Genomic DNA, 27,104 nt, shown 5'->3' on the forward strand with positions numbered 1-27,104 from the left:
CAGTTTCGCATATTTCCGCCGTCGACACTCGACTCGCCTCAGGTTGGTGGCTCGTAATGCGGACCGGTGAAAATTTGCTTACTCTACTGTTGCCGGATTTGAACGTTAAAGGAAGACACGTCACCAGTCTGACCGTGAAGTTATGTCCCGTGTGGGAACACCTCACTACGTCAGAGGGGTACAGTGAGAGCATTTTTGCCTCTGGATCAGTGCTGACAGTGCACTTACACACTTACTGCCTACTCTGTGCCACATACTACTACATCGCATACAACAATAGGAGGTGACGACGACACGGAAATTATCGAGTACTCACAAAATGGGCGGTTTGAACAATGGACACAGGGGCCTAGAAACAGGGGTCTTAACCCGGTGAACAAACTAGTTATCTTTGTTCCCAGTGGCATCAATTTTACTGTTTTTTGGGGGAAGATAAAGTGAATGTAATTTCAAAAATGTGTGTTTTGAGGGATAATTTGTTAGTGTGGCTTTTCAGAAAAGGGATTCCATTTGATATCGGTTCATTAGCCTACTATTATTATTATTCTCGTGTCAGAAACATACAGGTACACGCATGTACTTTTGACCAAAACTTGGCCACTTTGAGTGCATTTTCTGTCGCTTGTTGACGATCGTCTTCTGTACAGGAGACTGGGCACAATCGACACCAAAGTAAGTGCCGAACTGTCTGTTCTTCTCCACCGTCACACCGAATATCATCTGTATCAGTGTATCCCCATCTTGCCAAGTTAGCTTTTCGTCTTCCAACTCTGGATCTCAGTCTATTCAGGGACTGCCACGTCGACCATTCCTCGTCATGGCCTGGAGATAAAGCTACGACAATTCTTTTCCAGCCAGGGGAAGGTGGGTCGTAGCCCTCCTTAGCTGTAAACTAGCTTTTTCAGCAGTGGTTATAAGTTCCTCTGATGACCTTCCTCGACTTTAGTTGTTGCAGATGCGGTTCGTGCCCTTACAGAGGATGGGTAGTTTCCCGTTCCACTGCCTTTCTTTCCTTGTTCGCAGCTATCTCTCTTCGAACAGGTGGTGGTGCTATTCCTGTGAGACGGTAAAGCCGTTCGACTGGAGTGGATTTCGAGCAGCCTGTTATAATTCTGCAGGTTTCGTCTAGAGCTACATCTACAGGTTTGGCACGAGTTGAATTATACCAAACAGGACAGGTATACTCTGCCGTAGAATAGCATACTGCCACTGCAGATGGTCGGATTGTTGTGATCTGGCCAGTTTCTGTAGGAGATTGATCCCGGTGGAAACTTTCAACTTCCATTTCGTGCAGTGCTTTCTGAAAGTGAGACACGTGTCAAGTGTCAGTCCTACATATTTTGGAGTCCCGTAGTGTTCCAGTTCGACCCCGACCGTACTATTTCCACCTTGCTAGTGCCCTCCTGGTTTCTCAAATGAAAAGAACACACTTTAGGGACTCGAGAGAATTTAACAAAAGCCCATAAAACCCCACAGAGGGTACATTTTTGACTTTATATTCTAGGAGTGTTACTGTCACATGACGAGGAGCCCCACAAACTTAATGAAGTACACGAATGAGGCCGGCGAGTCACCGGAGGTCGGCCACGCTTCACCTGTGCTTTGGAACACTGCACATTTCCGAGGTGCTGCCATCACTGTCATGCATAGTGACACACTCTGTTCCTCAATATAACTCTCTACATGCAAAACAAAAATAACACCCCAACACAATATCTACACCTTTCCAGTTGACATCTTATTTTACAACTTTTAGCTACAAGTACCATCCATCAGTAAGTAGATGTGCAGCTACACATCCCTCCTCTGTAGTGGTACACCGTGTGATCAAAGGAATCTGGACACCTGGCTGAACATGACTCACAAGTTCGTGGCACCCTCCATCCGTGAATCTGGGATTCAGTACGGTGTTGTCCCACCCTCAGCCTTGACGACAGCTTCCACTCTCGCAGGCATATGTTCCGTCAGGTGCTGGAAGATTTCTTGGGGAGTGGCAGCCCATTCTTGACAGAGTGCTGCACTGAGGAGAGGTATCGATGTCGGTCGGTGAGGCCTGGCACGAAGTTGGCATTCCAAAACATCTCAAAGCTGTTCTATAGGATTCAGGTCAGGACTCTGTGCAGGCCAGTCCATTACAAGGACGTTATTTAAAAGGAGAGACAGCATTGGTCGTATTTTTTGTTTTATTAACCACAAAATCGATTTTCGGTCACTTAGTGACCATCCTCAGTGCTGTAATATATAATATAAATTGGTAGGCACTGGTGTCAACAAACTTAGCAACAAGCTTAGTTCTCAGTTTATGTGATCGCTCTAAGCTTGTTGACACCAGTGCCTACCAATTTAAATTATATATTACAGCACTGAGGATGGTCACTAAGTGACCGAAAATCGATTTTGTGGTTAATAAAACAAAAAATACGACCAATGCTGTCTCTCCTCCTAAGTATATCCACTATCTGGTCGTGGTGCACAGGACACTCCATGGAGTCGCCAATCAATAAGGACGTTATTGTCATGTAACCACTCCGCCACAGGCCGTGAATTACGAACAGGTGCTCGATCGTGTTCAAAGATGCAATCGCCATTCCTGAATTGCTCTTCAACAGTGGGAAGCGAGAAGGTGCTTAAAACATCAATGTAGGTCTGTGTGGTGATAGTACCGTGCAAAACAACATGGGGTGCAAGCCACCTCCATGAAAAACCCGACCACACCATCACCACTGCCTCCAAATTTTACTGTCGGCACTACGCACACTGGCAGATGACGTTCACCAGGCATTTGCCATACCCACACCATGTCATCGGATCGCCACATTGTGTACCATGATTCGTCACTCCGCACAACATTTTTCCACTGTTCAATCGCCCAATGCTTATGCTCCTTACACCGAGCGAGGCACCATTTGGCATTTACTGTCATGATATGTGGCTGTGAACAGGTTGTTGACAATGAAATCGAAGTTTTCTCACCTCCCACCTTACTGTCATAGTACTTGTAGGGGATCCTGATGTAGTTTGGGATTCCTGTTTGATGGTTTGGACAGATGTCTGCCTATTACACATTACGACCATCTTCAATTGTCGGTGGCCTCTGTCAGTCAACAGACGAGGTTGACCTGTACATTTTTGTGCTGTAGTGACCCTTCACATTTCCACTTTACTATCACATTGGAAACAGTGGACCCAGGGATGTTTAGGAGCGTGGAAACCTCGCATACAGACATATGACACACAATCACCTGACCACGTGCAAAGTCCGTGAGTTCCGCGCAGCGCCCCATTCTGCTCTCTCACAATGTCTAATGAGGTCGCCGATATGGAGTACCTGGCAGTAGGTGGCAGCACAATGCACCTAATATGAAAAACTTATGTTTTTGGGGGTGTCCGGATACTTTTGATCACATAGTGTACGTACCACCACAAGCCTCTGTCTTACTTAGCTGCTATTTGTTTCTACTACTGCATACTAAGCAGTCTATGACTTAACTGATTTCAAAGACCACTGTAGAATGCCTATATACTGAGAAAGTTAAAAATAAGTGATAAACAGAATTCTCATAAACTTTTAGAAAGAGCCACTAATGAGGTACTTTTTTTCCGTCTGGTGTTGTTCTAGTTCCCTGCTCGATGTCTAGCAGCGATTTATTAAAAAGAATTTTTGCACCAGCATATGAAACTCCATTCTGAGCTATACAAAGGGATTTATACCCCATATGGAAAATATTTTTACTTCTCATAGTGTAGGAGTCTGTACTACATTCACTGTTTTCATTAGCTGTAAATACCATCTGTGCAAAGTCTTCATGTGGATGTTGCTGAACAGTTTGATTTTTGTTGTACAGCCAGTTCTAATACAAGCACGAGCAAATTTCAGAGCAGGAGAAAGACCGTACATCTCAAGTCCTCAACATCATTCAGTTACTGGGGATTGCTTCGAAATCCAGCTTTTATCAACCTGACAGCTGCTTAGGACACTGTCAGTCGCCGTGTACTGTCACAGTAGATCTACGAGATAATGAAAGATTACGAATTCGCCAAACTCGTCGTAAGTTTGCTCCAAAACAGGAGATATAATGCGGACTTCCAGCATACTCAAGGGATATGTCAACGACGTGGCTTCCCATAAAGAAATGGTCTTTCACGACTGTTATTTAACATCTATACTAAAGATAAATCACTTCCGGCAAGAAGTTTCCTTTATACCGACAATCTGGTCTTAGCGAGTCAAAGAAATTTTTTTGAATATTTGATGCCCACCTGACTGACCCACTGAGAATGTTGAATGTCTATTACTCCAAAAAACAACTTCGTCCAAAACCCGGCAGAAATCCAACTTCATGACCTTCATCTTATGCACAAGCAGGTACATCCAAACTCATCATACAGCATGAGGTACAATAAGTACATATAAGCAGCACTGTGAGAATACAAGAGTGGAGGTGGAAGCCAGGAACCAGATCACTGGTAGCACTTGCGGCTCTCGACCAGAAACCGATGACACTGTCGACGTGTAACAGTGCTGCAGAATAAGCCTGACCAGTCCGGTACAAATCGACCCACAAAAACATACAACATTCGAAGAAAGTTTACGAATGGGAGTAAATTTTGCTAAATTCACTTGTGTCCCTAAAGTAAAAGCATTTCAGTTATTGTTTCGCATGATATCAAATACCACAGCTCTAGCTCTAATATTTTTGGAGATTTACCTTTTATCTGTTCTGTAAGCAGAGCTACAGAATCCCTGTTTTTCTCACTAAAATGCTCCTAATCGTACAGCTACGAAATTTTTACTGTCATTTTATCACAGCAAAGCAATCGTAAAAATAATACAACACGGGAAAAATAATTCCTACTCATTTGTCTCATTTTTGATGGGTCCACAGTCAGAACAGGTCTAAGTGTAACTAATTGGGAGTTATCACGGAATGAAACTGCCCTATTTTGCCACCGAATTTGCTGGAGAAACAATTTCGTGTAATTCCAAAATTGTGTCGGTATCAGGATCAACAACTCAATATATTTGTAATATATTAACCCTTTTGCTGCTGTGGGCACGTATATATCTCCTGCTACGCCATTCCGCAGGTGTTGTGGACGTGTATGTGCACCCCGAGCCGTTGACCTCCCACTGCTGTGGACAAGTTACTTCCATACCACCGTGAATAAAACAGTTTCAATTATTTATCGTACGACATAAGTGACCCAATGCGTGCTACCATTCACAGAAAACCTTGCATCAATATCTCGTATCGTTTATGAGATATTACAGTTGTTACGATAAGACAATTCACGATGAGCAAGGATGTGATATAAACCCCAATAACTCGAGAAAGAAATGAGATATCCTTGTGATCACAATCGTACATAAAATTTCGGTATCTTGCCTACATTTTGTTCACAACAATGTGTGAGCTAAAATCAACTGTACACAAAGTTTATGTTACGTGTTCTTACCACTGCGAACTATCTAAAATTCTGTGCAATGTTTTAATTAATTTGATGCAACGCAGTAAGTACGATGGATAACAAAAACAAATTCAGTTCTTTATCGAATGAAGGTATCTTACTGTACGACGTGCAAAAGTCAATTTTTTTCACCAAATAGTTTTCACAAAATCGGGTGATAAGTATTTCATATCACCCGAAATGCCATTTCTTAACATACGTACCAGCATTTGGAGAGCAATACAGGCATAACGAAAGCTGCCTCAGCACGGAATACAAAGAGCTCATCTGAAGTGGCAAAAGGGTTAATTAAGCTTTCCACCAGAATCATTCCATGTTCCAACAGAGTTCCATATAATATTTTCTTTAGTGACTAGTTTCAAACATTTTCACTCATTCTCACTGTAACCTTCATTAGAGGGTATGATCTCATTAAGAAAATGCGAACTTCAAAATTTTCAAAAATTTTGTGTACACAAATTACAACAGCGTGATGAACCTTTAATGACATACCTGCATTTGTAATGTTTGACTGTACATAACCACAGAAGATCACATGGATATACCAAGTAACTAATGAAGAAGTACTGAATTTAACCTGGGGAGAAAAAAATAAATGAATGGCACAACCAGACAAAAAGAAGGGCTCTATTGACAGAACACATTCTGAAGCATCAAGTAATTGTCAATCCGGTACGGAAGTGAAGCGTGGGGTAAGAACTGAAGAGGGAGACCGAGGGATGATTACAGTAAGCAGTTTCCAGGAAAAGACCATTTACATGCATCTGAAAGAACAGATTTATAGAAGCCTATGACAGTAATAATGTTACACGGAGAGATCCCCAGTGGTGAGGTCGGCTTTTTTAAATCATCTGTAGAGTGATGTACGTACATACGACCCGCACGACCGGTCAGGTTGGCCGTGGCAAGCTGAGTTATGCGAGTAATGCATGTCGTGCCTACCTCGTCAGCTCCTCGTGTAATGAAACACAAAGTCCTAATTATCTAGTATTCTAGATGTGTCCATCCACAAACAAGAAACATTTGCAAATTCCTCCTCCGTTGCTGTTGTCCGTCTCCAGAACAAAATACCGTGCACTCTTTGCACAATTCATGCTGTGTCAGCTTTAATTCACCTGCATGCAGTTTCCCCAAAAAAGTAATGTGTGTGGCCTGTTTCTTCTCTGTCAAACAGTACGGGTAATAATCCAATCTTCTGTCGGTTACCCTTCATTATCTTTTCATTTATAAACCAGTCACGTTACTTCATTAATTGTATTTTATAACATTGCTTTTTCCCTCACTCTATCGCCCCTCTCTTTATCGTTCAACAGTGCTAGTGGTCACAGTTTAAACCGACACTATGTGATCAAAAGTATCCGGACACCCACAAAAACATACATCTTTCATATTAAGTGCATTGTGCTGCCACCTACTGCCAGGTACTCCATATAAGCGACGTCAGTAGTCATCAGACATCGTGAGAGAGCAGAATGGGGCACGCCACAGAACTCACGCACTTCAAACGTGGTCAGGTGATTGGGTGTCACTTGTGTCATACATCTGTACACAAGATTTCCACAATCCTAAACTTCCCTAGGTCCACTGTTTCCAATCTGACACTGAAGTGGAAACGTGAAGGCACACGTCCGGCACAAAAGTGTAAAGGCCGACCTCGTCTGTCGACTGACAGAGACCGCCGACAGTTGAAGAGGGTCGTAATGTGTAACAGGCAGACATCTTGCCAGACCACCACACAGGAATTCCAAACTGCATCAGGACCCACTGCAAGTACAATGACAGCTAGGCAGGAGGTGAGAAAAACTTGGATTTCACGGATGAGCGACCGCTCAAAAGCCACACATCACGCCAGTAAATGCCAGCCAAATGATGCCTCGCTTGGCGTAAGGAGTGTAAACATTGGATGACTGAACAGTGAAAAAACGTTGTGTGGAGTGACAAATCACGGTACACAATGTGGCCATCCGATGCCGGGGTGTAGGTATGGCGAATGCCCGGTGAACGACATCTGCCAGTGTGTGTAGTGGCAACAGAAAAATTTGGAGGTGGTGGTGTGACGGTGTGGCTGTGTTTTTCATGGAGGGGGCTTGCACCCCTTGTTGTTTTGCGTGGCACTATCACAGCACAGGCCTATATTGATGTTTTAAGCACCTTCTCGCTTCCCACTATTGAAGAGCAATTCGGGGACGGCAGTTGCATCTTTCAACGCGATCGAGCACCTGTTCGTAACGCACGGCCTTTGGCAGAGTGGTTGCACGACAACAACATCCCTGTAACGGACTGGCCTGCACAGAGTCCTGACCTGCAACCTATAGAACACCTCTGGGATGTTTCGGAACACCGACTTCGTGCCGGGTCTCACCGACTGACATCGATAGCTCTCCTCAGTGCAGCACTCCGTGAAGAATCGGCTGCCATTCCCCGAGAAAGCTTCCCGCCCCTGATTGAATGTATGCATGTGAGAGTGGAAGCTTTCATCAAGACTAAGGTTGAGCCCACACCATATTCCAGCATTACCGATGGACGGTCCCACGAACTTGTAAACCATTTTCAGCCAGGTGTCCAGATACTTTTGATGAAATAGTGTACGTACTTGTCATTCATAGTTATTTGTGCACTTAACATGAAAGAATGTAAACTGTATGACTCTGCAATCTCTAAATGTTGTCTTTCATATTAGGTGTAACTTGTGACATTTCTCACAATATCTTTGTCTTTGGTGTATTAAACAGGCTTCAAAAGGCGACTCTCCATCTTCTACAGCTTCTCTTCTGATTGTGCCAGCACTGCTCGACCGTAGTCTTCGTCCTTCCTGCTCCAGTTACAGTACCTCTCGTATCATTCGTGGCTCACCTACGATTGTTCTCCTTACGTGTCGAGTAGCTTCGGTGACAGTGAGCATCCTTATTCCAGGAGATAGTCTGTCCCTGCATCGTCTGTCACTCGGGACTCGAGCGTCACCCCTTCTCTGCCAAGTGGATACGACATCGTGATTTTCTTTTCGTCGAGTCTAGGACCGAATGGCTCTTCCCAGACTCCCTAGTACGTTCAGAGAAGTATCGTAATACACAGTCCGGTCACATTACTGTGAGCTACGGTCGACATCGGCGTGCGAGAAGAGCTCGCAGGTGGCAGGACACACGTCTGGTGATAGAGGGTACGTAAAGGTGTCTGCACAATGTGGGAAACGGTGCAGTTGTCACAATAATGCAGAAACGGAGCAATTTATCTGACATCCGAAAGGGTACGATTATCGGCTTCTGGGCCGAGGGTCGAAGCGACTCCGAAACAGGCAAGTTCGTAACTTTTTGCGAGCCGCCGTAGTTAAAGTATACCGTACGTGGCCAAATGATACTGAGAAAAACGGGTGCCGAGGCAATTGTGGAGTACCACGGGCCGTAGACGACAGGGGTGAACGACGGCTACAGACGTGTACAGGGGAACAGACGAGCAACTGTCGTGCAACTGAACACCCAGACGAACCGAGAGGCTAACGACAGTGTCTGCCCCACGATCGTTTAGAAGATGTCGCCGTGTAAGAGCGTCCGAACCAGGCACCCGGTTCCTGCACCCACACCGACTGTCATTTGGTGGCTAGAATTTGCACGCGGATACCTCAACGTGACGTCTGCAGACACGTGGCCTTTTTGAACGAATCGCGTCGTCGGGATGTACGGCGTGCAACGTCCGAAAGCGAACACCCCGCAACAATCGACGGACGGGTACGGGCCGGTATAGGGAGCATTACGGTCTGGTGAAAGTTTGTGGTTTTTTGTGGCGGTCTTGTCACTCTAGAATGCACATCGGATAAATACGAATACGCAACTATCCTCGAGGACCACACGCGCACTTACGTGGAGTTCCTTTTTCCTCGGCACGATGGCACCTACCGGCGCGACAATGTAACGTATCACAGATCGAAGTGTGCACGTGTGGTTCAGAGAGCACCGGCACGAGATTACCGTACTCCCTCGGTCACCGAACTCACCGAATTTGACCCGAGTCGAGAATCTGTGGGATTACACCGATACGGCTGTCGGCGCCACGTGTCCTCGACCGAGAAACCTATCGCAGGTGGCCGCGGCACCGGAGTTGAAATGGCTCCGCACCTCTGTCGGTGCCTTCCGGAACCTCGGTTAACTCTCTTCCTTAACATCTCACAGCAGTCCGCGCTGCAAAAAGTGGCTACTCGAACTATCGACAGGCGGTCAAAATGAATGTGAGTGGACACTGTACACGTCGTGTAAAATACGTAGATTGCCAAGTTCGGGTGTGCGAGAGTTGCTGACGGCCCTAAACTGGCCACGTTAAATAAATGCCGTCGAGATGGAACAAAAATCTGAGACTGTAATTTTTTATTGGAAGTGCTACGTAAGCTCCCGCAGTCACGAGCGGGTCGACCAATCCTTCAAATTTACACGTATATTTACATCTCCGATACTCACGATGGCACTTCCCGTCGGTTCGGAGACTTCCGGACTGCGGTCCGGGCCTGACGGGGAGTTCGACTCGAGTTCGGCTCGCTCGGGACTGCCCTCCGGAAGCCCCGACAGCGGCACGCGGGAAGAGGTGCCCCGGTACTGAAAAACCACCCCGTGCTGTGAAACACGAGCACAGAGTAAAATAAGACGGCGCACTTCCTTTAAATGCTGTACGATTTTATGATAATGTGAATATTATTTCTATGCCCGTGACGTCTAGTTCTAAATTAAATTGCAAACCTGAAGGTATCGGTACTGTGATAGTCTAGTTGTGGGGTGCACCACATCACTAGTACCGCATGCTGCAAAGCGCTCACTGTGATTACGTACGGGTCACAGAAAAAAAATATTGTTATGAGGCTTGTTCAGAGAGTAAGTGTGCTAGATTTTTACGTTTTTTTTTTTTTTTCCCAGAAAACGTGTATTTGGAAAAAAAAATACAGGACATTGTTGATACACTGGCTGACTATTTTTGCTGTTCAGTGCACGTAGTGAACTGTGGCACGAGCTTCGAAAAACTCTCCGGTCAGATCCTTCCCCTACTCCGTAACTGCTTTCCAGTCTTTGGCTGAAAATTTAATTCCACTCGTGTGCACCTGCAGGGAGGTGAAAAGATGTTAATCTCTCCTACAGCATTTCCAACACTTCTTTTGAGGTTTTTAGGGCATCACAATATTATTGTGTCCTGACAGTATCTCGGAGTCAGACATTTGACCAAAATGATTCCTTTTCATCTACATCTACATCTACGTGATTACTCTGCTATTCACAATAAAGTGCCTGGCAGAGGGTTCAATGAACCACCTTCATGCTGTCTCTCTACTGTTCCACTCTCGAACGGCACACGGGAAAAACGAGCACTTAAATTTTTCCGTGTGAGCCCTGACTTCTCTTATTTTATCTTGATGATCATTTCTCCCTAAGCAGGTGGGTGCCAACAGAATGTTTTCGCAATCGGAGGAGAAAACTGGCGATTGGAATTTGATGAGATGATCCCGTCGCAACGAGAAACGCCTTTGTTTTAATGATTGCCACTCCCAATACACGTATCATGTCTGTGACACTATCTCCCCTATTTCACGATAATACAAAACGAGCTGCCCTTCTTTGTACTTTTTCGGTGTCATCCGTCAGTCCCACCTGATGCGGATCCCACACCGCACAGCAGTATTCCAGAATAGGGCGGACAAACATAGTGTAAGCAGTCTCTTTGGTAGATCTGTTGCACCTTTTAAGTGTTCTGCCAATGAATTGCAGTTTTTGGTTTGCTCTACCCACAATATTATCTATGTGATCATTCCAATTTACGTTATTTGTAATTGTAATCCCTAAGTATTTAGTTGAATTTACAGCCCTCAGATTTGTGTGACTTATCGCGTAATCAAAACTTAGCTGATTTCTTTTAGTACTCACGTGAACAAGTTCGCACTTTTCTTTATTCAGGGTCAACTGGCCAGTTTTCGCACCATATCGATATTGTATCTAAATCATTTTACAAGTCATTTTGATCATCTGATGACTTTACAAGACGGTAAATGACAGCATCATCTACAAACAATCTACGACGGCTACTCAGATTGTCTCCTATGTGGTTAATATAGATCAGGGACAATAGAGGGCCTACAACACTTCCTTGGGGAACGCCAGATATTACTTCTCTTTCACTCGATGACTTTCCGTCTATTACTACGAACTGTGACCGTTCTGACAGGAAATCATGAATCCAGTCGCACAACTGAGGCGATACTCCGTAGGCAATGAGGCCGCACTTTTTTTTGCCCAAAATTGTGGTTTTGTATTTTACGGCAGATGGGGAATGGATCTGATGCCACTGTGACAACTATCTTTTTGTCTCAGGCACGTAATGAGCCACCCACATTTCATCGCCGGTCACAATTGAGCTCGGAAACTCCTCACCTACCAATTCGAGTTACTCGAGGAACTCGCGGGCACTACTGACCCAATTTTTCTCGTGCTGCTCTGTCAGCTGTTTTAGAACCCATCCTGTGCACAGTTTCCAGTATCCCAGCAATTCTGTGGATGTCTCGTACAAGAGAGCTCTGGAGAGTTGCGGAAATACTGCAGAAATTTTGTCCACTATCAATTTGCACTCTTCCGGAACAGGTCTTCCAGTCGTCTGTTACTCGTGAACATTTGTTCAGCCTCCACTAAATTCCCTAGACCACTTAAATACATTCATTCTGTTCATAGCGCCTATGCCGTAAACCGTTTCGATTTGCCAGAAGATTTCAGTATGTGTTATTCCTTTCCTAAGTAAAACGTAGGTTACAGATCCCACTTGTCAGGATTTCTTACCAACATCTTTCACGCAACTGGACATTACTGCACGAGTTTACATACTACCGTGTTCCCGAAATGCTCACTCTGGTCGGGAGATCCCCCTCTACCGCTCAGCTTTGTTGCCAACCCACAAAAACCAAAAAACCACAATCCGTTATGGTCACAGTACACTTAATTTGTGAACATGTCTCGTGCTATTAGTTCACACCATTTGTTTCACAAATCTTCCGTTTAAGTTATATACTTTCTTATATTATTATCGACTGAGATAGTAAACTTAATGCTTACACGTTCACAGAAATAAATGCATAAAATTGTTGGATACCCTCGTCAAAAAAAGTTCAATGCACAAATGAGCAAGCTGAAGGAGCTCACTGACATAATATATGTTCTGTCGAATACACAAACCACTGACGACTGAACAATGTCGTCCCCTGCAGGTCCGTGTATAGCTCTTATTGCTGTGACCGAATTGTTGCGCAAGTTCAAAAATAACATGCTGTGAGAGTTGTTATTACAGATTGGCATCCAGGTGCTCCAATCCCACTTAGACTGGTGTGTGTCAGAAGAACAAAGTTCCACAAGAGCCTGCCCTCACCTTTTTCAGAGGGATGAAGGAAAAAAATTTGCAACAAGGAACACTAAAGAGTGGGCCACTGTGAAATGAATGGCCGACCGCATGCAGCTCACGGTCTATGCATCCCCGGTCTAGATGAGTGATGACCTGTATTCAGCACTTAAATGTGTGCAAAACCGAAATAATCTTGCAAGTAAACCTACCCGAGGGATGCACTTCAATTTCAATCAGATTTGAATATGCTGTAGTGTAGAGCAAAATAAAAAACATATTTGTTTATATGTGCCCATACAGCCATTAACGAGGTGAAGCACCTCCTTCAACAATCTATGTGCATTCGGCATTTTTTTGACCTGAACAATTCTGCACTTTCTCATTACTGTTCAGATTTATAATAGTGTTACAACAATAACATACAAACAATTTGAAATATAACATAATTAAATCTGAAAAGGTTACAACTTGAAAACAAAAAAATGCATGAAATATAGAAAGAAAACAGAAATACAAATCTCTCTGTCTGTGTGTGTGTGTGTGTGTGTGTGTGTGTGTGTGTGTGTGTGCGCGCGCGCGCGAGTGTATACCTGACCATTTTTCCCCCTAAGGTAAGTCTTTCCGCTCCCAGGATTGGAATGACTCCTTACCCTCTCTCTTAAAACCCACATCCTTTCGTCTTGCCCTCTCCTTCCCTCTTTCCTGACGAAGCAACCATTGGTTGCGAAAGCTTGAAATTTTGTGTGTGTGTGTGTGTGTTTGTGTGTTTTTTTTATTGTGTCTATTTACCAGCACTTTCCCGTTTGGTAAGTCATGGAATCTTTGTTTTTAAGTGACATATATAGGGCACATACAGCTACATAGATATATTGATATCTTATCTGACAAACGTATTTTTGGAATACCACTTCATCATATATTACTGACTTTGTTATTAATGATGCTATAGATTTTACTGATAGTCAAATATTGAAATGAAAAACAAGGTAGAGGGGCACAGAGATTTAAAAGAAAACGGCTTTTCGAGAAATTTGGTTGCGCTACTGTAATGTCCATTAAATACCATAGAAGTTTTATTTAAAGGTTGACTTTTTTAAAATTATTACTGTTTCAACAGTATTCATTCAGAAACATTAAACTCAGTTTTTTGCAGGGAGGTGTTTCATGCCCTTAATGGCCCAAAAAATTTGTATCTCTTATTTTGCTCTACACTAAAACATATTCAAAGTCGGCCAGAATTAAAGTGTATCCCTCGGGTAGGTTTACTTGTCAGTATTCTGTCAGAAATTAATACGTTCAGAATTCTGCGAACGACCGCCTACCGTTCTTCTCGACAGTATTCCGATACCTCGTCACAAAATGGTGAACGACTCGAGTATAACTACGGAGAAGCGTGTCGACTGGGTAGAAAATACTATTGCCACGTGAAGGAAGACTTCTGCTTGCCTCTAAGCTTTCAAAAAATTTTGGAAGATATTACCACAGGATGTGAAATGCAAACTTCTCCAATCAGTCATTCTACAGAACCTCTATTATTGTGATGTAATCCACCACACCACTAGTAGTCAAAACTGTAGACGTACAGAAGTAATCACAAATACCGAAGTGCATTACACCTGCAATAACCGTCTACACTGCCCGACAAAGAAACTGGAGCAAGCAGAAGGGGAGGGGGACACAAAATGAAACATACAGGGAGGGTACGTGATGTCGCTTCAGTGATTACAAAATAGAGTCAAACTTGTGAAGAACCTGAGAGTGCGAGCCCACTCGTCGATACGACGTCACACACGATCGGGCCCATATGTACGCACTAATTCGTTCGAGAAGTGCACCGTGCAGCTACCGTACTCTCTCCAGAGGCAAAGTGGCTCAGGACTGTCGTATCCGGCCCTCGACTTCCCGGATACCGACACCGGGACGGGCCGACGTACGAGCCGGTCGCACCTTTCCTGTCGCGGACAGAGCTGGCAATCTCGGCTGCAGGAAAGCCCCTACACGGCACGAGCGGTCTGCGGAGACACTCGTCGCGTGCAGACGGGCACCGTCCCGTCGAGCGATTCTGCTTACGTACCTTCACGTGAGACGTAACGCACGAGTACGCGGGGTGAATACAGTGTACCGTCACACCACTCGAGCCCCTCGATCGACTCCGGCCGTGATGTGAAGTCGTACCCGGTAGCTCCTCCTGGCCCGACACAGAGAGTAACAGTGCACCGGAAGAATAGGACCTCTCCCTAGGTAGCCACCGACGGTCGTCCGGAGCGGTAAAGAATGGCGATTCGCCGCTAAAAACGGTGCGGTGCCATCCGTCGGCACTCCGTGCTTTCCGGTCACGGCACCACTCCGAACGATAGTTCTGTGTCGTGTCCTTAATGCCCGCCTGCACGCGGGACAGAATTCCCCAGTCTCTGACCGGCAGTGCCGGACGACTGAGACTGTCGCGAGGATCCCATTACTCGTTTTTGAAAGCCGGGCACACACCCGACAGCGCGACGATGTCTTTGGAGCTCGTACAGTGATTGTCTCTCGTGACGACCACACACTGATGACGAGTAAGCCCGGTTTCACATTCTCGTACAGTCTAATGTCGGGCCACTGCCACTTTCGACACCCCACGAATCGGGATACTGCACAATTCGACCGGCTGCCAACAGTAATCTGTGTAGAATCTGCTTACAAATTCGAGAAATGGGTGACGAGGCCCTCGCAAATTCTGTGAGGTGCCTGTAACACTGTCCCTAGGTGTGAGAGACCACTCGACACGTGACGCTGTTTGTCCCCTGGTATATTCTTCCGGGCCAGCTGACAACACTTAACACGTATGACAGTATTTTACTCCACTGTCCATTCTACTTGTCACAGAGAATTGCAATTCTAACCATTTACATAGATGGAAATGGTGCGTACACATACTGAGTTCTCGAGTCCATTTTTTCTCGTACAGTGTACCTCTTCTGTAATACATATACCGTACGATAGTAATCAAATTAATAAATCCAAAGAGAAAACAGAAATGCCAAGTACAGTAACTGAACGACGACATACGATCTTTGCTTTTGGCCTATAAAAGCGGTAATATTATTAAGGTTGAGCTCTCTTTGATTCTGACTCTGAAGCTGATTAGATTCTTGTATTTCTTTGGATGTCGCACTTTGTGTAGGTGATTAACATTACTGAAATAATAATCGATTTTTCTTAAATATGTGTTGTATTACTGAATTAAAATTACCCTCCCTGTCAGTACGACGACTTTCCGAATAACTGTAAAAGTGGTCACCTTCCACAAATGGTATCGATTCGTAATTTTAACAAAGTCAACGTCGAGTGCATTTTGCTCCATTTTCACTTTCTCGGTATTTCAGAAGTAGAGCCTGCCAAATTTTGTTAAAGATGTCCCACTGCCTTTCAGATGAAATTCATTTCCACAGATTATCATTTTGTGATCGCACACGTATACAATTTCACAACGAATCGATCCTGAACAGGTGTCGAGCAAGCTGTGAATATTAATGGCATGTACAAGCCGTCACAAATCGACTTGTAGCAAAAGGAGAGGAGACCATTATTTTTTATCTATTGTTGGCTAGCCATCTCAACACAAATTTCAATTAAAAATGGGGAGGGGGCATACAAATCTCAGTGAGTGATAACACAAAATCTTATGACGCAAAGTGTCAGAAAACGTGAACCTAGTATGTCGAAATGAATGGCAAATCTAGTGTGAAATGTGGAAACGACAATTCTTGGCACTTGCCTTATCTGCAGTGAGGGTACAACATACCTTGCTTCGTGTGTGCGAGATGAACGAGCAGTGCCCACGAACCGTCTCCCCCACATCTAACTGTATTGTCTGCTACGTGCAGCCATTTTTGAAACAGACTGTGCCAGCGGAATGTGGCGATACTCAATGCCTACTTCAAACTGTTGTCGCACTACGTTAACTGTGTGGAAATTTAAAAATTCAAAGCTTCACGAAAAACACTCGCAAAAGACAATTACACACTGTGTACCTAGGCAGTAATCGATACAGATGAAACGAGCAACAATGACAAATGAAGAGGCAATACACTAATATGCAAATCGGATTTGAGATAGGTGCTTGAAACGACAACACAAACATAGAAATCAATAACCCACAACCACAATGAATAATTAACAAACTGAACAAACGACACTCCCACAATTATTATGTATCAATGTACAATGAAATATCCAGGAAACTGTAATAACAGGATAACTAAAAGTATCAAACATTTGATAGTAAAAATTAACTGAATACCCATGAGAACCTGAAGAACATGTAATTTCACCTATGTAAAGCAACTGTTGAATAATGTTGTTGCTATGGTTGAATTTTGTGAATGAGACAAGCAAGCATATCTATTCACAAAATTCAAGGGGGCATTCTAGCACCCCCTTTTTCGTATATAACATATATAATTTTTAAGATAAATATCATATGACAATAATCAAGGGGGTGAAATAGGGGATTGAGGTCTTTTAAAAAAAAGAAAGGTCACTATTCAGGCAATTTTGAAGCGAGACCTATGAAAATTGGTATTTGGTTTCTCAGTCATAAATAGAGAAATACCTGTTACAGAACTTTTGGAAATTTAACGCTATGTGGGTGAAATACTGTATGAAAGCTTCTTTTGAAAATATATCGTTATTAAAGCACCACAGAATTTTTTTTTTTTTTTTTAAATGCTGTAGTAATAGAACACTGGTGCATGACCTCTTGCTTACAAACAAAAGGAAATACTAGTTCAGTGTTTCTGTGAAGCTGAACCTAAGGGGATGAAATAAGGGATGAGATATTTGGATGAAATATTTTATTATGAAAGCATTTTTAAAGCCATATCAACGAACATTTAAATTTGGCTTACAAGTTAAGAGATAAAAAAGTAAGTGTTTCATTGTTTTTTGAAATTCAACACCTACCGGGGTGAAACACGGGATGAATGTTTTTATGGAAATATTTCCGAGTTAGAAATATACGAAGGCGTGGTGGACTGCAGATTGGTGACGCTAGACGGGAGTGTGGGTCGAGCGAGATAGTCTGCGCAGTTGTGATTAGCACTGTGGTCCAGGTAGCTCGGTGGATAATGCAACTGCCTAGTCAGTGGGAGATCCCGGGATCAAATCCCGGCCCGGCACACATTTTCACTCATCACCACTGGTTCCGCTTCGTGTCCCAATACAGCTGACTACAATAATCCCTTCATCCCTCCCCTTCCCTTCCTTTACCTTTCTCCCCTCTACAAATTCAATTTAAAAAAAAAATGTGTTTCTATGTTATTGGGGACTCAATCCCTGTGGGAGGTGAAATGGGGGATTGAAGTTTTTTTGGAAATATTTCATTGTGCAAGCATTCTTGAAGCTAAATCTATGAACATTTGTATCTGACTTCTCTGTTAGAAATAAAATATAGGCATCATACTGCTTTTGGAAATTCAACCTCTAAGGGGGTGAAACAGGGGTTAAAGTTTTACGAAAATATTTCATTGTAAAACAATTTTTAAAGCTAAATTTTTGAAAATTGGTGTCTGCCTTCTCAATTAAGAGATTAAAAAAATAAGTGTTTCACCAATTTTGAAAATTAAATCCCAAAGGGGGTGAAATGGGGTCAGACTGATTCACTGACTCATCATAGTTCATCCCAAACCGTTAAGGATAGGAACTTGAAGTTTGGAGAGGGTGTGGATCTTATACTGTAGGCATCATTTACTAAAGGATTGTCTGAAATTCCACTCCTAAGCAAGTGAAGTAGAGGATGAAAGGTTTTTTGAAAGTATTTTGCTATTGAGGGAATTTTGAAGCTAGGACTATGAAAACTAGTATTTGGTTTCTCAGTCAGAAAATAAAAAATACGTGTTTCAGCTTTTTTGAAAATTCAGCTACTAAGTGGGTGAAAGTTTTTTGAAAATAAACAATTACTGAAGAACCACTGAATGATTTTTAAGGTTACATCTATGATAACTGATATCTGACTTCTTAGTTAGACATAAAAAAAATACGATTTTCAGTGTTTCTGGACATTCAGCCCCTAAGGGAGTGCTATTTTAAGAAAGTATTTCACTACATTAAAAATATTTTAAAGCTACATTCATAAAAAATGGTATTTCACGTATCAATTAGATATTTAAAAAAATGCTTGTTACAGGATGAAAGTTGCTATGAAAATAACCCACAAGAACGCAAAAGACACGATTAACAAAAACTCTGGACTCCAGCTACCAGAATCGCCTTTTGGTCAGAAGTACATTAGAAAAAGACTGTGCTTATATGGCCTTAATTAACATGGCAAGCTTAGAAAGTGTTGCAATTTGTGAACAACATAAAATTTTGATTAAATAAAAACAAAAAAATCTCTGCAGCCCATACAGTCTACTCGAGCGAAGCAGTGGATGTTAACCTGGTCAGCGTAATAAACCCTATGAGATAATAGGACAAGCACAGTACACGTAACTGAACAACAATAAAAAAATCTTTGTTTTTGGTCTATAAAACCGATACCATTATCACTGTGGTGCTCTCTCTGGTTCTGACTCTGAAGCTGATTAGACTCTTGTATTGTCTCGGGTGTCATCCTTTGTGTAAGTGATTAAACATTATTGAAATAACAAGCGTTTTTTCTTAAATGTGTGTCACGTTACTGATTTAAAGTTACATTCCACATCAGTACAATGATTTTCTGAATAAATTTAAAAGCTGCCATCTATCATAAACAGTATCAGTTCGTAATTTTAACAAAGCCATTGTTGAGTACTAGTTAATTCCATTTTCACTTTCTTAGTATTTTAGAAATAGAACCGGCCACATTTTGTAAAAGAATACTGATTGTCTTTCAGATTAAATTCATTTCCACAAATCAGCATTTTGTAATTGTGTGTGTATGCAATTTCAAAACAAATCGATACTACACTGACGATGACCCTAGCTTCGAATATTAAAAGCACATACAAGTTGTCACGCGTCAACTTTTAGCAAAAGCAGAGGCGAACATTATTTTTTCAACATCTTCAACTTTTGTAGTCCTGTCTTCCTCAGTTGCATGTAATATTATGGTATATTGATAATTGTTACTTTTTGGACCGCCTGACTACAACTGAATGAAACACAGTTTTCGTGCCATACGCGTTTCGCCTTAATTCTGTGCAAGGCATCTTCAGTGGCAGGTTGCGTGGACATCAAAACAAGTATTCAGTTCCTAGTACTGTGAAAAGTGGAAAAAACCCCAAGCAGCAATTATATGAAGAGAAACAGCACCAAAAATGGAACGGAGACATAATATGCAGAAAATCATCGAAGCAAGCTGCCACTGAAAATCGCTTGCTGATAAAAAGGCGAAACGTTTATGGCACGAAAACCGTGTTTCATTCAGTTGTAGCCGGACAGTCCAAAATTTAAAAATTATCAGGATACTGTAATTATTTTTTTTATCTATTGTTGGCTAACCACCTCAATGTGAATTTCAATTAGAAACTTGTGGGAACTGAAGATCTAGTAGCATTCAAGCCAAAGAATAGAAAGTTATGACATCAGACCACGTCTTCCGGGTGTGTCAAAGAGCCACTTTTTTTGTCGTCTACTATATAGGACCGTGTCAGTGCACCACGTGCCAGGTTAGATCGGTTGCGGCCAGAGAAGTTAAGTGACCACCTCGAGCTGTGTTTACCCTATGACATCTCAATGCACAAGCTCCCCAGTACCCCTTATCACAGCTCGAGACCGAGCGAGGTGGCGCAGTGGTTAGCACACTGGACTCGTGTTCGGAAGGACGACGGTTCAATCCCGCATCCGGCCATCCCGATTCAGGTTTTCCGTGATTTCCCTAAATCGCTCCAGGAAAATGCCGGGATGGTACCTTCGAAAGGGCACGGCCGACTTCCTTCCCCGTCCTTCCCTAATCCGACGAGACCGATGACCTCGCTGTCTGCTCTCCTCCCCCAAAACAACCCCAACCCAACCCGACAGCTCGAGATCTTACTCATCTAGCGTGCTCGTTGTGCCTGTCCGTAAAGAGGGAACATCTCGAAACACTTTTTCTGTTACTGTAATTTGCCTCTGAAGGAAGTTACCCTGCACTCTGTGCACAATTTCGTACCCTGTTACTTTTAAGAAGCAGCTGAGGCACTTCCTTACACCGACCTCGTAACGATTCTCCGAAAATTAATGGTTACAGCCCATTTTCTCCTCTGACGAGTTACACTTCTGACTCTTTCTATTTATTGATAACTCCCATTATTTTCTTTTTGACTGCCTTCATCACTCACATTATTCTCGCTCCCCCTCCTTCGGCCATTCTCTCGTGCCCAGGCTGCCACTGCTCGTACTTTAAACCTACCGTCATACAATTTGTTACGCTTATTGTGAAACAACGTAGACTGTTTGATTTTGTAATTTCTAAATGTTGCACTCTGTAGTTGATGTAACTTATAGCATGTTATATGTAGAATAATGTACACTATGTGATCAAAAGAATCCAGAAACCCACCAAAACATACATTTTCCATATTAGGTGCGTTGTGCTGCCACCTACTGCCAGGTACTGCACATCAGCAACCTCAGTAGTCATTAGACATCGGGAGAGGTCAGAATGGAGCGCTCCGCAGAACTCACGGACTTCAAACGTGGTCAGGTGATTGGGTATCACTTGTGTCATACATCTGTACAAGAGATTTCCACACTCATAAACATCCCTAGGTCCACTGTTTCTGATGTGATACTGAAGTGGAAATATGAAGGGACACGAACAGTACAAAAGTGTACAGGCCGACCTCATCTGTTGACTGACAGAGACTGCTGACAGTTGAAGAGGGTTGTAAGGTGTAATACACAGACATCTATTCAGACCATCACACAGGAATTCCAAACTGCATCAGGATCCGGTGTAAGGAATGTAAACATTTGATGACTCAACATTGGAAAACATTGTGTGGAGTGACAAATCACGGTTCACAATGTGGCGACCCAACGGTAGGGTGTGGGTATGGCGAATTCCCAGTGATTGTCATCTGCCAGCATGTGTAGTGCCGAAAGAAAATTCGGAGGAGGTGGTGTTGTGGTGGGGTCTTGCACCCCTTGTTTTGTATGGCTCTGTCATAGCACAGACCTACATTGATGTTTTAAGTACCTTCTCGCTTCCCAATGTTGAAGAGCAATTCGACACGATCGAGCACCTGTTGATAATGCACGGCCTTTGGCGGAGTGATTACACGACAATAACATCCCTGTAATGGGCTGGCCTGCACAGAGTCCTGACCTGAATCTTACAGAACACCTTCGGGAAGTTTTTGAACGTCAACATCGTGACAGGCCTCTCCTCGGGGCAGCAATCCTTGAAGAATGCGCTGTCTTTCCACAAGAAATCTTCCAGCACCTGATTGAATGTATGCCTGTGAGAGTGGAAGCTGTCATCAAGGCTAAGGGTGGACCAACACCATATCGAATTTCAGCATTACCGACGGAGGGTGTCACGAGCTTGCAAGTCATTTTCAGCCAGGTGTCTGGATACTTTTGATCACATAGTGTATGTAAAATGTCTGGTCATATGGCCCTAATCTTGCCAAGTTAAATCTATATCTATCTATACTAATAACACAACTGTAAAACTGATGTGTCTGTCTGCTTGAACACACTACTCTGCAAAACTATTAGACTAATTTTCACTGCGTTTTCACGGGTAACTCGATGTACCTTGGGGCTACAAATAAGCTTTAATCAGAATCTAAACAGGAAAAAAATGTGATTAAGGTTTTATCTAAACCTGTCACATCTATTTGGATGCACTAATCTCCAAAACCGTTACAGGAGTTTTCACAGATAACTTGAGCGTGGCTCGGGGATACGTATAGGTTATATTTCATCAAAACACAATTGTGGAAAAAAGGTACTGTAATACAATAACACAGTGAAACATATTTACTCTCTGAGAAAACTGTTAACCCTCTTATGTCCAAGCCGCATCATATTTGTGAAAATGCTTTTATCAATACATTTGTTCTATATAATACGATTTAACGTAAGGAATGCAACACTTATTCGGTCTCTGACATGTTTCATCCGTACTTCCAAACTAATAGTATTAAATGTGAAAGTAACTCTGTCTGTTGCATTTTCCCAACTCAGCTGCTAAAATGATTTCAATGAAATTTACTAAAGAGAAATCTGGGGCCCTGAGGAAGAGCATAGGTTACTTTTAAATGAATATATAAAAATTAAAAAAAAGTAATCAGAAGGAAACAAGTGACCCCTAACAGAGGTAAGAAGGGGATAGAACACTTAAATTTGTACATCAGTGAACCTAACTAGGTTAAAATTTATGAAATTTGTTGCAGAATATCCACATCATATGTTGTACAGTTAAAACCAGTAGCACAATGCACATATGAACACTACTGCCCCCCCCCCCCCCCACACACACACACACACAGCTCGGCAGCAACAATGCACATGCTGCCACGTCACGTGTCAGTGCAGCTGAGTGGCGTCGGTGGGCTCCCGTCACGAGCTATGCTTACCAGAACAGGCGGACACGTGAGAGCAGCTGACATCACTGCACGTACACTAACTCGCTAACTCACAGTCACTCGTCATAACGAAACTACTGATATCCGAGAGCAACTGCGGGTCATACCCAGTAAGTAACAGGGACAAACATTTCAACAAATCTAACACTGCAAATTTTTACATACATATTTGTGAATTCGATACTTACATCGGTGTTTCCTGTCGGTTCGGAGGCTTCCGAATCGCGGCGCGGTGACGAGAGGATGTCGAACCCGACGTCGGCTCTCTGGAAGCTGCTGTCTAGGAGGCCGGGCAGCAGTGGGTAGGGAGAAAGGGCCACCGAAGCGGCACCGCGGTCCTGAAAAGCCGCCCCACCACTGCCGTAATACCTGTCAGCTGCGGACTACACGTGCAGGTGCAATCCACTGTTGTAACCGTTTATAAGATAAGATAATTTTATCGTCATTAGACAAGTTTTTTATACAGTATAATCATTACACTAGTAAACAGGACAGTGCAGCATGTTAGTTATTAGCTTACAACTCCGTGTTGCAGTCAAAAAACTACTTTAATTAATAGAAGGGGTTGGCAACAAGCCATTTGTTTAAAGTTTTGTTAAGTGTATACCCTGGAAGATCTCGTACCATCTGCAGAAGCTTAGTAAATCACTTCTGGTGCACTTCCTCATAGCTAGTCTACGGTATGACACACAGTTTGTCTTATGATCGTGAATTTTGTTTTTATGTTTTACTTTGTGCAAATTCTTTTTTGTATAGATTTACACTTTGCATATATACACACATTTATAACAGTAATTATTTCACAGTCAGAGAAAAAGGGCTTACAATGTGTTTTGTGTTGAGAACGTGTCATGACTGATTGCTTTCTTCTGCAGAAATAATATGTTCTGAAACAGCTAGTTTCCCCACATTACTTCCATACAACATAATACATCAAACAAACAAAAAAATAAATATACGACGTTTTCCATAATGTGACGTTCTCCATACATTGCAGGTACAGATTTCATAAGACATCTGAGTACGTAAATTTTTCTAGACAATTTAACACTAATGTATTTCATGTGTTGCTCCCAGGACAATTTGTCATCTAAGTATACCATCCAAAAACTTCATATAACTGGGAGCATTAAATGACTCTTGTCCTTTAGACTAATACATTTTTTTGTGTTTTATTATTGTTCAGGAGAAACACATTTGTATTGGTAACCAAATCTATTAGTTTATTCAGATCACAGTTATAATTCACACTGTCATTTGTAAACAGCACCATACTGGAGCTTATAAAGGAGGGTAGGTCATGCATCATTCCCAAAAACAAAAATGGTCCAAATACAGATCCCTGTGGAACTAACACCTTAGTTTGTTTCTCAGTAGACTTTTCTGTGTCAATACACAACTTGCCTACAGTTTCGGAGATAAGAGGTTAATACTTTTAGATTGTCACTCTTGATGCCACAGAAATTGAACTTCTGTAGAGGTGTGTCAGGCCTGTAAAGGCAACAGTGATGAAATCTAAATGGAATTTTTATGTTTTATGAAGTTGCCAAGACCGTTAATAGTTATAGTTCATTACTGATAACATGATGTAATATCTTTAAAATTTTTGTTTGTTTGTTCTTTGGTAGCAAAGATGTGATGATTCTGGAATAGCTGCTAAGTCAAGTCAATAAAGAAGTCTTAAGCAGGCCAAGTGGCGTGTGTTCTTGGTGATTTAAAATTACACTAAATATTGTCAAGCAACACCTTTTGGGAACTGCCACAAATATTACGTTACAGCAGTTATATTTGGTGACCCCGACGTGATAATAAGAAGATATGACGACAAACGAGAGCGTTTCCGAAGATTGCCTGGAAGCAAAAAAGGTTAGCATCAAAATTCCGCCTTTTTGGAGTGAAAAATCCGAAATTTGGTTCTATCAAGTAGAAGCACAGTTCAACATTTGCAAAATTGTCACAGAAGAAACTAAATTTAACCACCTAGTGTCACAATTAGAACAAAAATACATTGAGAATATTTGGGACATTATTTGTGGCACAGATGCGAATAAATATTCATTGGCTAAGGAACGTCTACTGAATATTTTCAAAGAAAGTGAAGATAAGCGTATTAAGAGATTAGTTACTGGAATTGATTTGGGAGACCAAAAACTTAGTCAGTTATTACGCAAAATGCAAGCCTTGGCAGGGGTAGATGTGGCAGAAAAAGTCCTAAAGTCACTTTGGCTAGAAAAACTTCCGGATTCTATAAGGAACATTTTAATTGTCAGTGACAAGGGACTCGAAAAGGTGGCTATAACGGCTGATAGAATAACAGAAATAAATCCCCGTAACGAATTGTTCGTCACAAAAATTGGTGCTTGTAGCCAACAGGATGTTTTGATAACAATGGGTGACTAGATGACAAGAATTTCAGGGCTAGAGTAACAAATGGCCGTGCTGTCAACTGGTTATCGAGGCAGGTCTCGTAACAGATGAAATCTAAATGGAATTTTTATATTTTATGAAGTTGTCAAGACCGTTAATCGTTATAGTTCATTACTGATAACATGATGTAATATCTTTAAAATTTTATTTTTTTTGTTTATTCTTTGGTAGTAAAAATGTGATGATTCTGGGATAGCTGCTAAGTAAAGTCAATAAAGAAGTCTTAAACAGGCCAAGTGGCGTGTGTTCTTGGTGATTTAAAATTAGACTAAATATCGTCAACAACATCTTTTGGGAACTGCCACAAATATTACGTTACAGCAGTTATAGGTCCTATACAGTCAAATGGTTTACCCAGGTCACAGAAAATGGCCTGAGCAAAGTCCTTCTCCTCAAACACTGTAAAAACATATTTAATTACGGAGTCTACTGCACCAATTGTTGATAACTTTTTTCTACAACTATATTGTGTACAATTAAATATCTGAAGTTTTTTAAAATAAGTGAACAATTGATGGCAAATGATGTATTCTATTATTTTGGTCAGGACCGGAACTACTGATACTGGTCTGAAACTTGCAGCGTTGTGTTTGTCATCCTCTTTATACACAGGAACCACCCTACATATTTTCAGCTCTTATGGAAAGTAGCCCTCTGATGTACCGAGTACCGAGTAGTTATTATTAAATTTTCCCTATTTAACACATTATAACACGGACACTAATTATACTGTACGAGGACCAAACTTGGTACCATTAATGTCGAGGACACGGGGAAGAGAAATAATGCAGATCAATTAGACTGAAACACTTTTAATGTGCTGCTACGGAACATCATACCATTTAGATACCGGTACCATTACCGCTACAAAATGGGCTCGATATGGCACCCACCAGTGTCCAGAGGAGTCCGAGCGCACGACCGCATACTGCACAGCAGAACGAAGCACGTTCGTGAGTATGCCAGTTACCTCTCTCGATACGCTGCGTTTCAGATTAGCGCACATGTGCGAATGTTCTCCCGGTAAACCCAGTCCTTCAGGTAGCACCACAACCAGAAATCACAGGGAGTGACATAAGGTGATCGTGCCGGCCAAACAATCGGAAACGATCGCCTGATAATTCAATCGTTTCCAAATGTGTTTCCGAGAAGCGGGTGAACTTCACGAGCGATGTGCGGTGGGGCCCCATCTTGCGTGAAAACTGTAATGCTGGCCAGTCACACTGCACGTCTTCGCTCCTCGAGTGCCGACCTGTTCAAAAAAGAACGGACCAGTGACGAACGTAGCCGCGAAGCCACACCGGACAGTGACACGTTCAC

General features: G+C 42.5%; 1 protein-coding gene across 6 annotated transcripts in view; it reads right to left on the bottom strand.

Annotated features, from left to right (window-relative positions):
• LOC126213463 (uncharacterized) overlaps positions 1–27,104 on the bottom strand; it is a 149,017-nt gene that overhangs the window by 96,396 nt on the left and 25,517 nt on the right. For 3 of the 6 annotated variants that reach the window (XM_049941237.1, XM_049941234.1, XM_049941235.1), the window contains exons 3-4: positions 23,546–23,695; positions 9,915–10,067 (exon numbers count right to left, since the gene is read on the bottom strand). In XM_049941237.1, the coding sequence (XP_049797194.1) occupies positions 9,915–10,067; positions 23,546–23,695 (303 nt within the window). The remainder of the gene's footprint in view (positions 1–9,914; positions 10,068–23,545; positions 23,696–27,104) is intronic. The other 3 variants (XM_049941239.1, XM_049941238.1, XM_049941236.1) reach the window with 2 other exon arrangements.

This window comes from Schistocerca nitens, chromosome 11, assembly GCF_023898315.1.
Source record: "Schistocerca nitens isolate TAMUIC-IGC-003100 chromosome 11, iqSchNite1.1, whole genome shotgun sequence".
NCBI lineage: Eukaryota > Metazoa > Arthropoda > Insecta > Orthoptera > Acrididae > Schistocerca > Schistocerca nitens.